Raw genomic sequence first — 12,276 nt, 5'->3', positions numbered from 1 at the left:
TCACTTGTGAGCTTAATTCTGGGTTACGGTTCTCCTCCACGGACCTTAGGCCCCAACTTCTTCAAATTCCTACAGAAAACTGAAACAAGTCTTTTCACTAACTACAATGTAGCACAACTGACACATTTGGTAAACATAATTTAAAGAGGGACCACTGTCTTAACAATAATAACTAATATTTATTACATGCTTCCTACGTACCCAAGCACACTTTTAATACCATGTAAACATATATATTAACTCCTTTAATTTTCATTACATCCCTATGAGCAGATGTTATCATAATCCAAATTTTACAGATGGAGAAGCTGAAACAAAGGGAGGTTAAGCATCTTGCCCAAAGTTACACCTCTAATAAGTGGGGAACGATTCAGGTAGACACTGTCCGCCACCACCCTATTCTGCCTCACAATGATGGCTATTTCCCTGTGAGGCAGGGAAAGAAGTCAAATATTGACATTGTTTATAAACCTATACGAATTCTATTTCTATGATAACCTACTCTTATAACACTAATTTCCAACATTAGAAAACAAAGAAAGAAAATTCTCTACTTCCATGGTTTTCAGTTAATCTCTTGGATTTACAGATTCATTTGAATAACTATCACTAATAGATGAGTGTCTTTGAAACAACAACAATACAAAAATGTAAACTAAAAAAAAAAAACCCTCTAGGGAAATCTGCTCTCAATGGTAGGTGGTCAATATTGAAGCACTGTGCATAGTTTTGGAAGTTTCAAGGTAGGATGGAAGAGGGCAGGAAATGCGAAGTATGAAGAATGTGAGAGAAATAAAGGGTTAGTCAGGAACTCCATGGCATTATCCTCTACAGGGTCAGACTGAGATGAGGAGTTACAGACATCAGAGGACATGTCTCCATCCAAAGTTTAAGGATGGGGGGCTCCTGATGGCACAGCGGTTAAGCGTCTGCCTTCGACTCAGGGCGTGATCCCGGCGTTATGGGATCGAGCCCCACATCAGGCTCTTCAGCTATGAGCCTGCTTCTTCCTCTCCCACTCCCCCTGCTTGTGTTCCCTCTCTCGCTGGCTGTCTCTATCTCTGTCGAATAAATAAAATCTTTAAAAAAAAAGTTTAAGGATGGGATAGGATGTTAGACAATGATCTGCAGACAAAATAATGATACCATAAAGAACACTAAAAAACTTTCACAAGACAACAAGAATGGTATCTGGTGAGGTAGACCTAGAACGATTTCACAAACATAGGGTATACATTGAAAGAATCTTCAACATGGTATTATTTTTAAAGGACATGCCTAATCCATTTCACACAATATTTCCTATAAAAGAGGTCTGATGACTAAGTCCACATGCTTGCTATTTCTGAACATATTCATTGTGAATTATAGAATTTCAAATAATTTATATGAAAAAGATTCCCTCCCCCATTTTTTTTAAATTTTGGGGGGCATCAGAACAAACACACCGCATTATTGAACACTTGTAAGTCCACTTCCATGTTCTAATTTGATATTTCCAGCTGTCTTAAAATTAAAAAAAAAGAGTCTCTGTTTTTAAAGATGGTCAGTTCCAAGCTCCCTGTCCCAGAAGTGGGTATTATCATTTAGATTGCCTGGTATAAGCAAGCAGAATCTTTGGAACCGGAGGCTGGCCCAGACCTCTGGAAATGATGCCGGCATGTACAACAGAGGAATCACCCAAATCTGAGAAATGTATCCATCCCTTTCACATTTATTGAGCTTTTTACTATATGCTCATCAAAACTGGCCAGAACACGCTCAATGACTCAGGTGTGTGCTCTTCCAGGAAACCTTCTCTCATCGTTCAAACAATTTCTTCTCCCTCACTGTGTCTCTATCATCATGTTTAATACATATTCTCAACATTGATGATCCAATGTTTACCTGTCTCTATTGTCATCTAGAGTGAATTCTTTGAGGGCTTTAGCCATGTCTTACTCAACTTTCTATTCCTACTACCTAGCATAAGTAAACAATAAAATGTATTTAATTAATGAAGGAAGAACCCAGATAAAAGAGTTGTTGACACCTGCTACCAGTATTTTCTTACTCCTTACTTCTCCTCAACCCTCTACAGTCTCTGGCTTTGCCACTAAAACTGGTCTTACTAAGGTTTCTCATGAACTGTACTAAGTTCTTACACCTTGCTTGACCTCTTGGCCACTTCTGATACTGCCAACCACTCATCTCTTCTCACGAGCTCTCATCCTTTGACTTCGGTAATGCCACACTGATCAGATCTCCTTGCAACCTCTTTAGCTTCTCCTCAGTAATTTTTTCAGGCTCCTCTTTTTTCCTCCAGTCATTCTCAACCATGGATGAATATTGGTATCATCTGGGGACCTTTGGAAACCCTACTAAGTGTTCTGTACTCAATTTCATTGTGTGTGTGGGGGGGTTGGGGGGAATGGTTTCCACCCCAACAAGCAATTCTCTGACACTAGCTGGGTGCCCTACAATTCACCTCAATTCTGACACTATCTGGTGATAGCATCAGATCCCACAGGTTAAGGACTTAGTCCTACAAAATGTCCCATCCCCAATACAAATACACCTACACAAACACACTTCAGATGCCAATCAAAAGTCCAGATTGTCACCTACACTTCTAACCAACTAGCCATCAGAAGTTCCAACTATCCCATCCCTGGGTTTGATTAATTTGCTAGAGCACGTCACAGAATTCAGAGAGGCATTTTACTTCCTAGATTACTAATTTACTATAGAAGGATAAGTCAGGAACAACCAGAAGGGAGAGAGGCACAGGGTGAGGCACGTGGAAAGGGACGCAGCTTCCACTTTCTCTCAGCATTCCACTCTTCCCCGAATCTCCATGTGTTCACCAAGCCAGAAGATCTCCCAGCCCTGTCCTTTAGGGTTTGTATAGCAGCTTCCTTACATAGACATGACTAATGAAATCATTGGCCATTGGTGATTAATTCCACATCCAGCCCCTCTCTCCATCCTGGAGGTTAGGGGGTGGGACGGAAAGTCCCAACCCTCCAATCCCATGTTTGGCTCCACTGGTAACCAGTCCCCAACCTTACATGGGGTCCAGAAGCCACCTCACTCACAAAAGACACTTGTAGCTCTCTTCATTTAGAAAATTCCAAGTTTTAGGAACTCTGTGCCAAAAACAGGGAATAAGACCAAATGATATTTCTTACTATAAATCACAATGTCACACCTACCTAGACCCACTTGCAGAGATTTCATTCATTTAGGAGCCCAGGACCCTAGGATCATAACCCAGAGCCAAACACAGATTCTTAACTGACTGAGCCATCCAGGTGCCTGAGCACTGGTGTTTTTTGGGGTTTTTTTTGTTTGTTTGTTTAAGATTTTATTTATTTATTTGTCAGAGAGAGAGAGGAGGCATAAGCAGGGGGAGCAGCAAGAAGTAGGTTCTCTGCTGAGCAAGGAGCCTGATGTGGGACTTGATCCCATGACCCTGGGATCATGACCTGAGCCGAAGACAGACACTGAATGGACTGAGCCACCCACGCATCCCCTGAGCACTGGTATTCTTAAAGCTCTGCAGGAAAATCTAATCTGCAGCCAGAGTTGAGCAACTCTGTTCTAGCCACTTCTCAAATAGTAGGAATCCTCTGGTATCTCTCCTGAACCCTCTGATCAGCCTAGAGAGCTTCTTTTTTTTTTTTTTTAAATAATTAATTTTATTTTATTATATTATGTTAATCACCATACAGTACATCCCCTGATTCTGATGTAAAGTTTGATGCTTCATTAGTTGCGTATAACACCCAGTGCACCATGAGAGCTTCTAAGTTAAACTCATTAACTCCTATGGCTTTGATTAGCTTCTCTGTCCACTGCAGCCAACTCTGCAAATTGCCGCTGGAGACCCCTCCTGCCCACCAGACCCATGCACCCAACCGACCACTAGATATTTATTTCCCTGTCTTCTGTGGACAGCACAATCATCCATCCAATGGCCCGAGTCAGAACCCTGGGTGACATCTTTGAAACCTTCTTCCCTTTCATCTCTCTCATTTAATAATTACCAAGACCTGTTGAGTCTGGCTTCCAAATAACTGTAGAACATCTGTTTTGCTCCATTCCTGCTGCCACTGTCTTAGTACAAGCACTTATCCAGGTAGCCTAAAACATAGCAAAATCTTACTACAATTGTTTCACTACCTTCAGCCTTGACTCGTTTACTCCAAAGCATTCACTACCCTGCAACCAGAAGTATCTAAAACACAAACCTGATCATGGCACTCCCCAGCATTCATAACCTACAGAAAATTCATCCTCCTTAACCAGAGCTCACAAAGTTGTACAAAAATAATCCCTGCTTAGCTCTGCAACCTACCATCCACTTCACACTCCACAGTCCAATTGCATGCATTATTCTTTCATTTCAAAGATGCCAGTGCTCTGAAAGACCAGGGTCATCACACACATTGTATGCTCTGTCTGGCACCCTCTCCCATAAACCTCCTTCTCCAGCTAACTCCTGATTTTTATTCAGTTCTCCACTTGAACATCAATTCCCCAGGAAGTCATCACCTGATTTTCCTAATTAGATTAGATCTCACCATACTTTTCCTATAATAACCTGTCCTAACCTCCCTCGGTGCAAGGACCATGTTTCTTTCCTACATCCAAGTCCTGGCCCTTTGGCACCCCTTAGTAAATGAATGAATGAATAAATGACCCACATGTAAAACAGATTGCCATATCTGGCTCTAGAACTCTTACTGAGGGGAGATATTTGTAGTCATTAGGAATATTACTCAGTGATCAAGTAAACTTAAGGCAAAAATGAAATGCATTTAGAAAACCTCAGCTCTCAAATTAGATGGAAAACATTCTTTTAGAGATGGAGTCTGGGAAATTGCTGGAAATCAGGAAACTTAATTCTCTTAACATGATAGTTTATTAATGAAGCTCTCTGTCTTGATTTTCTGCATAATTAGAACTTATGTTCAGGGACAATTTTTCAAAATAACCAGTCTGTATCAGTCTCAACTTCATAAGGTACAATTTAAAGAGTATTGCAAATGAGAAAGAAAAGTTATCAAGAACGTGTTTGAAGTTTCAACAGTGTGAGGTTTGCCTTTTAATGTTAAGCTAATAATCCCTGCAAATCAGGCAGAAGTGAGAATGAGGTCATCATTCATTTAATGATGCAATGCTAATTAACCTTTTCCAAATAGGTTATGTAGTATTACCCTGGAGGTTGGCTAGAGTGACATAATTCTAGAAAGAAATCTGAAGGGGAATAATGATGACCAATTTGTGATGGATCCTTGTTCTTTCCAGGAAAGAAAAGAGAGGCACAAGCAAGAACATTAACGGTCTAGTAATTACGCAGCACTTGGTCTGGAAAAGAAAAGTGAAATTCCTATTCATTTATGCACAGACACTGAAAAGCACCTGTTAAATAGTTAGTGTTTTTCATGCAGGGAAATTATATTTCTCTAGAGCAGTGCTGTCCAGTAGAAATTATAATACAAGCTACATATGAAATGTCTAATTTCATAGTAGTCACATTAAAAAAGTAAAAGAAATAAAATTAATTTTAAAAATTTACTTTATTTAACCTGACACATCCAAAATATTAACATGTAGATATGTAATCAGTATTTATTTTAAAATATTTATTTTGACGTATAATATCTAAAAAATTAAAGAGATGTTTTATATTCTGTTTTTTGCACTAAGTCTTTGAAATCCAGCATTAATTAACATTACAGCACCTCTCACTGCACCTAGCTACATTTCATGTGCTCAATAGCCACATGTGGCTCCTGGGCAGTGTAACTATGTAACTTTAGACTCTGTTACCCAGATAAGTGTGTGTGTGTGTGTGTGTGTGTATGTAGCATGCGTATAGTGCTATTAGCAGTGACTCCAAAGTAATAAAAAGATCTGGAATGTCTTTAGAATGACCAAATAAAGACATTTTTAGTATAATTTTATAACCATTTATGTATTTTATTATGTTCTAATTCTTTGAATATTGGTAATCCATGGAAAGTCTATGACTCCATATAGTAATGGAGTCATTATTTTTAATGCCTTAATTTAGCAACCATGTGTGATCAAAGTTTCCTTTAAAAAGGCCTCAGCAAGGATAAAGAATGCTCGAGTGGAAAAGCAAATGGACATGTGAAATCACTATGGCCTCCTCAGACACAACGTGTTCGGTAACAAGTCTGGGCTCAGACCTTCCTGATGGGGAAACCACCTTCCTTTGGTTCATAGAAGGAAGTACCAAAGAATGAGAGGAGAGACACTTTGGCAGGCAGGGAGGTGGGGGCAGCCTGTCTGCATGCAGGACAAAAACACCTCTTCTAAAGTCAAGTCACTTCATTAAAAGGGGTATCTTACTCTCAACACCTTACCCCCTGAACATTCTAGATAAATGGGCATCTGTTGCTCACTTCTGATTATGGCTCCAGTGAATATGCCACAGCGTGTGACAACATTATCCAGGGGTGATGGCATGCAATGGGAGGGTACTGATCTCCTCTCTCAAGGGAGGAGCCCATCTGAGTCAAACTTTGATGTGAAATTCTAACTGAGACCTAAAGACCAGTCCGCGTGCATAGTATTTAACGTACTAGGAGATGGGCACCATTTTACAATATCTTCCAACTTCATCTCCTTGACAGCAAGTTAAGCCATTCCAAATGAAAACACCTTACTGACATGGCAATCATAGCTCAATGTTTAGTTACTACTATAAGATTTTTCCAGGGGGGTCAACAAGAGAATGTTTTTCACCATGTTTCATCTCAACTGTTACCTTTTACTTTATACATTTAACTTTTTGTTTAGTTTAATTGTCCCTATTTATTAGCCTCCACCTGACTATAGCAGATAACGTACAGATACAGTTTTAAGTCAAACACTGGGATAAAAAGAAATAAATGAATACTTCTTAAATGTCTATTATATGTCAGGTATCGAGCTAAGCATTTCCTATACAGTATAGTTACCCCCATTTGAGACAGAATAACTGAAGCCATTCTTATAATCTATAGAATTAGAATATTGTCTGCGTCTGTAGTTACATATTTTTTTCTTGAAGATTTCTATAGAAAATATTACATAGCCCACGAATGTGATAATCCTTACATGTCTTTCATTACCAATTTATTGTTTTTAGTGTTTCCTTTCTAGACTTCATCCCCAATCCCTTATTTTACAGCTTCAGGTTACTTCTGAGTTTGTTCTGAATAGAAACACACAATTTCTTTATTGAAGGAATAGAAGACATATTGTTTAAAATGTTACATGAGAAACAACTTCAGTCAATTCTTTTGCAAATATTCCAAGCTATTACCACAGATGGGAGTATTTCAACTGACTGATTGACCAGAAAACTTGTTTTTCTTTTCGCCTTTTATCTCAGTTAACACCTTCTTTTTTTTTTTATTGACCAAAACTTTGAAACTTAAAAATGTCACTCGGCTTATCATTTCTAATTAATTCTCTTATTCATCAGTCAGGTTGATGACAATCAAACTTTCACTTTGCCTTTATTCATTTATCCATCCAATAAATCCTCACTTAATTCCTGTTTGTGGCGCATCAATCATGTGCATATTTCTCTGAGGATATGTCTGTAGTCAATCCCCAAGCTCCATGTGCCCCGAAATTTAGGTTTTCCTTCCATTTTGACAGGCATTATTATCTCAAATTGTGTGTGATATTATGACATGATCTTTCCAGTTAAACACAGATGTCTAGAAATAGATTCAGTGCCCTTCCAGACAGGAAGCAGGTGCTAAATACCAGTAGTTACAATGCCATGGATCAGGAAGCTGACAGGACAACAGAAATGAAACTTTTCCTTGCTGAGACCCTGTCAAGATCCTCTGGCAGATCAAGTCTGTCTCCCCTGCTCCCTAATTCTTCATCCCACAACTCTTTCATATCATGAAAATTATGCTTTGCAGTTTGTTCCAAATGGATAGGGCTATGGACGTTATGCCTTCCTAGTCTGCCTTCTGGGAGGGAAGATACTTAATGAGACGCTAGCGCTGATCCCACATGCCACAGACAACTGCTAGACTTTTCTGGATGCTCTCTGAGTTCTGTGCACAACCTCTTTTAATTCATTCTAAATGAGGGAAACCAGCTTTCTGGTTGGAGAAAAAGCAAAGACTACTATAAAAAGAAGAAGGGGCTAAAGATGCTGTAGCTTATCCCAAAGGTCTATTTATAGCAAAGGTAACTATGAAAGAAGTGCCGATTGTAACCTTTTATTCACCATTTACAGATGATATATCATATTGGACTCTTCATTTAATTTTTTTGCACTGAAGATGCACAAAGGAAAGGAAAGGGCTTGGTCTTTGGAACCAAGCTGACTTGACTGACTTTGAGGTCCCATCTTTCCCTCATTAGCTGAGTAACTTCAGAAAAAGTACTTGCAACCCTCTGAGTCACAGAGTCCTCATGTGTAAAGTAGGAACAATGCCAACCATGACCCAGTGGTGCTTTGAGGGGGGAGAGGGGAAGCAACATATAAAGTAGTGTCTAACAGTGTTTAGAACAAGATAGTTCTAAATTAATATTAGTTCCCCTTTCTTACCCCACGTGTTTGTGCAAAACAACTTTGCTTTTGGTTTTGAAACGTGAACTTTCTCCCCCCTCCCCCGATCAAAATACATTTTTTCAAGTTGTCACCTAAGAAGAGACATTAAGTAATGACTTCAAATAGAGGTATCCATTTAACATGAGTTTTGGGAGAGAAAAATTAATAATTATACCTTAGCCCTCATTTTAATTATAGTAACAGTGGAGATGCCAATTTTTCCTTGTGCTCTTCTTTCACATTTCATATTTTAAATAAAACTATAACATTTTCTTTTTTAGAAAGCCCTTAGGCTCAATGACAGGATATGGGATCAATTCCAACTGCTATTCCTGATCCGCTCCTTAGTCTGTTCTTTAACAAGGCTGATAGGTCAAAGATGGGAATAAAATGCTTAAGTGATGGCCTACCTGGATCCTGTCTTTAATGTGCTGAGAGACTTTAAAATGTGTTTTACATAAGGGGGAGAGAGGGAGAGGTGAAGAGAATATGTCCTAAGAAACTTTCCGGTCCATAGTTTTGGCCGGGTACTGCAACCATCCTTGTAAGCAAAAGGGAGAAAAATGATGGAAAGAAGGGAGTCACTTTTGTTTTAACAAGGTTATATGGTTTGGAGTTACGAGTGAAAATCGTTCATTTTAAACTAGAATAGGCAACAATGAGTTTTTCCAGGACTTGTACTAGTTCCCCCGGTCCCAGACCCAACTCACCCAGCTGGAGCTGTTCGCAGTTCAGGTCTGGATTCTTTCCGATCTTGCATCTGTAAATCGCTCCGGGATTGACCACTGAAGCGTTGGCAAGCCAATTGGCCGTGGGCGCCCCCACTATGAGCCTACAGGGAGAAACGTGCACGTGCACGCAGACGTGAGCTGTGCTGCCCACTGAACTCCTGGTCTCCACGGATGCAGCTGGCAGCGGGGCCGCTCCCCCAAACCTCCTCCTCCACCCACCACCTCGCGCACTCAACCCGCCACCCCCAACTCGCAGCTCCAGAGCCTTGCGCCAGAACGCACCCCAGGCGGGCCACCCCCACATCAGTTCTCTTCCCGAGCAGACCAAGCGAGCTGGCCGTCGCAAGGCTCCCCTTCTGGCTCCTCCAGAGGGAGGAAAGTTTGAACTGGGCAGGGAATCCCTGAGGCGCCGTTCCCTCGCGGCTCTTGGATGCCCAAAGCGCCCAGTGCCAGTCCACTCACCAGCGGTTCGCCCCGTGGCTGTGCAGCACCACCGAATAGCCGAACAGGGTGTTGGGGGGGCCCTGGTAGAGCAGCGCGCTCTCGGTGTCCACGTTGTAGGGGCGCCCGGTCGGGACCTCCAGGCACAGCAGCAGCAGCACCGCCTTCCAGACGGCGGCCCCTCGGGGACCCGGCCCGCACGTCGCTTCCCTAGCCATGCGCTCTCGGAGGAAAACATTCAACACCGAACGGCCACTGTCCCAAAGTTGCGCGGGATGAGATGGTCGGCCAAGGGGAAGAGCGCCCCAGAAGTGCAGCGTGTCCGGCGCCGGCGGGCGAGAGGGAAGGAGGGAGGGAGGGAGGGACCGAGGAAGGGAGGGGAAGTCAGGCCGCCGCGGGCGGAGCAATCGAGGTTGATCTAGGATGCTGCACGCCGCCGGGCCCCACGCCCCGCTTCTGCAGCCGGGAGCTGCGGGTGCTCGCGCGGTCCCGGGGCGCCGGCCTCTGGGTGGGGTCCCGGGCGTGGTGCGGAACATAGGACCCGGCGCCGTCTCACCCCACGAGCGGCTGTAGGGGGCGCTGGGGGACCTCGGCTGCGCCCGACGCGCGTCCCAGCCGGGGCCTCCCAGCCCGCGGAGCGCGGGATGACTCTGGGCTCCCGGGCTTTGCAAGAGCGGAGCTGGAAGAGACACCGGATTTCGCCTTTTAACCGTGGTTGAGCCCTGGCTGCGGGGCGGCGTGGCCCCAACCTCACCCGCGCGTGCACCACGATGAGTAGGATCTCCGCGGCCTGCCTGGCGTGGCCCAAAAAAGGCGGGCCACAAACTCGGGCACCAGGGCGGAGACGGAGATCTTCCAGGTCCTTTCGTGGATAGTTAAGCTCTATCTCTGATTAGGGGGGAGGGAGCGAGAGCGGAGAGGGCATAAGCAACCACTAGAGACATTAACCAAAGGCCACAAATTAAAGCCAAATAAACAAAAAGAACTCCCTGAAAGCTCCTGAGGTACGCTTTGGTGACAAAGACGTTATGGCTATCCACTTCAAGAGCCCTGCACCCTTCTATGCCTACTTCCTTCCTCCCCACACTTCCTCTGAAGCCGGCTGCTGCGTTCATGAGCAGAAGAGGGGTGATCCGGTCAAACTGAATGGAGCACGGGTTAGGCTGTTGCTGAGTCCCGCGCGGAGGCTAGGACTTTAAGGGTATCTCCGTCTGGTTCTTGATGCTCCCCCTTTCCATGCATCTGTCGTTGCCCCCAGATACACCTGCCATCAGGGGTGCAGACCCAGGACGAGGTCAAGGGAAAGACACCATAACGAGCCCCTGAAAATGCACCGGAGACCCACAGCACAACATACCTGAACTGGGTGACAGTTTTTATCCTAATGCTATCCAGATGTGCCTAAAGTTCCAGAGCAACTAGAGAGACGGCCATAGCTGGTTAGGCTGATATTTGCAGGAGATGCAGGTCCAGTTTTTAATTAATACTATACGAATAAAAAAAGAAAGAAAGAAAAAGGGTTCATTAAAGCCAAACTGAAACAGCACGTTTTCAGTTGTGACGGCAGACACATCATTAAAATACTTGCCGCATCTTTTCAGCGTATTCATTGAGCAGCGACTATGCTAAGCCCACAGGATACCTCAGTGAGCACGGCAGGACAAGCCTTCAGGAAAATTTTCAGCCAACAAACTTTTGCTAACTAGAGAAAGTTCTGAATGAGTTAGGGACACTTAGAAAGATATTTGAAGGACAAAGAGGGGTGAGTTAGGCTGAGCAATTTGAGAGGAGGAATGAGAGATGATGCTGGCAGGACCAGATAGAGGAGCGGGGAGAGCAGGTCTTGGCTGGAGCATTTAGTCACCCACACACGGCTTAGTACTACAGGAAGCTGACTAGGGAAGCAGGGACACATCAGGAACATCCCAAGCCAGGTTAGGAATTTTTAACTCTGTGCTGGGGTGGATAGGAAGCAGTTGAAAGATTTGTCTTGTGCTTCAGGTGTGTAAAGAAAAGACTGAACACAGAAAACCTAGTTCTGGAGGCTTCCCACAACAGTACCTGTTAAGATAGTGGTGGCCTAAACTAAGAAGGAGGGATAGAGGAAAAAATAGATTCGAGAGAGATCTGTGAGATAGAACTCAATAAATCCTGGTGATAGTACTGGTAAATATGAATGCAGAGTTGAGAAGGAGTCGGAGTGTGTGAGTTTGGGATCTGGGTATACGGTGCTAATTCAAAGAGAAAAAAACGCACCAGGGGATTGAGGTTATATGCCAGTATGTATGCGCATGTGTGAACGTGTCCAATGTGCAGGCGCTGATGAATGGAGTTTTAAGCAGGTGGAGTGTGAGATGTCTGTGGAATGTTAGGATACTCTAGCCACACCCAACCCAATTATTTTTATTCTTTTGTCGACAGACAAAACAAGAGGAACAGTAGCCCTCTCTCACTATTTGCAATAAAGTAAGAGGCAAATAATAGTGTGTGATAAATCTGCTGTAAATATGAAATGAAGTGGCTTCC

The 12,276-nt window shown here is 43.1% G+C and overlaps 1 protein-coding gene across 3 annotated transcripts in view; it reads right to left on the bottom strand.

The window, feature by feature from the left end:
- Positions 1–10,766, bottom strand: part of ITGA4 (integrin subunit alpha 4) — a 77,007-nt gene extending 66,241 nt beyond the window's left edge. For 2 of the 3 annotated variants that reach the window (XM_034654814.1, XM_034654815.1), the window contains exons 1-2: positions 9,772–10,766; positions 9,289–9,410 (exon numbers count right to left, since the gene is read on the bottom strand). In XM_034654814.1, coding sequence (XP_034510705.1) covers positions 9,289–9,410; positions 9,772–10,286 — 637 coding nt within the window. In that variant the 5' untranslated portion in view covers positions 10,287–10,766. The remainder of the gene's footprint in view (positions 1–9,288; positions 9,411–9,771) is intronic. The other variant, XM_002922274.4, reaches the window with a different exon arrangement.
- Between the last annotated feature and the right edge of the window lie 1,510 nt (positions 10,767–12,276).

This window comes from Ailuropoda melanoleuca, chromosome 2 (assembly GCF_002007445.2).
Source record: "Ailuropoda melanoleuca isolate Jingjing chromosome 2, ASM200744v2, whole genome shotgun sequence".
Taxonomy (NCBI): Eukaryota; Metazoa; Chordata; class Mammalia; order Carnivora; family Ursidae; genus Ailuropoda; species Ailuropoda melanoleuca.
This window is presented reverse-complemented; position numbering and strand designations above follow the sequence as displayed.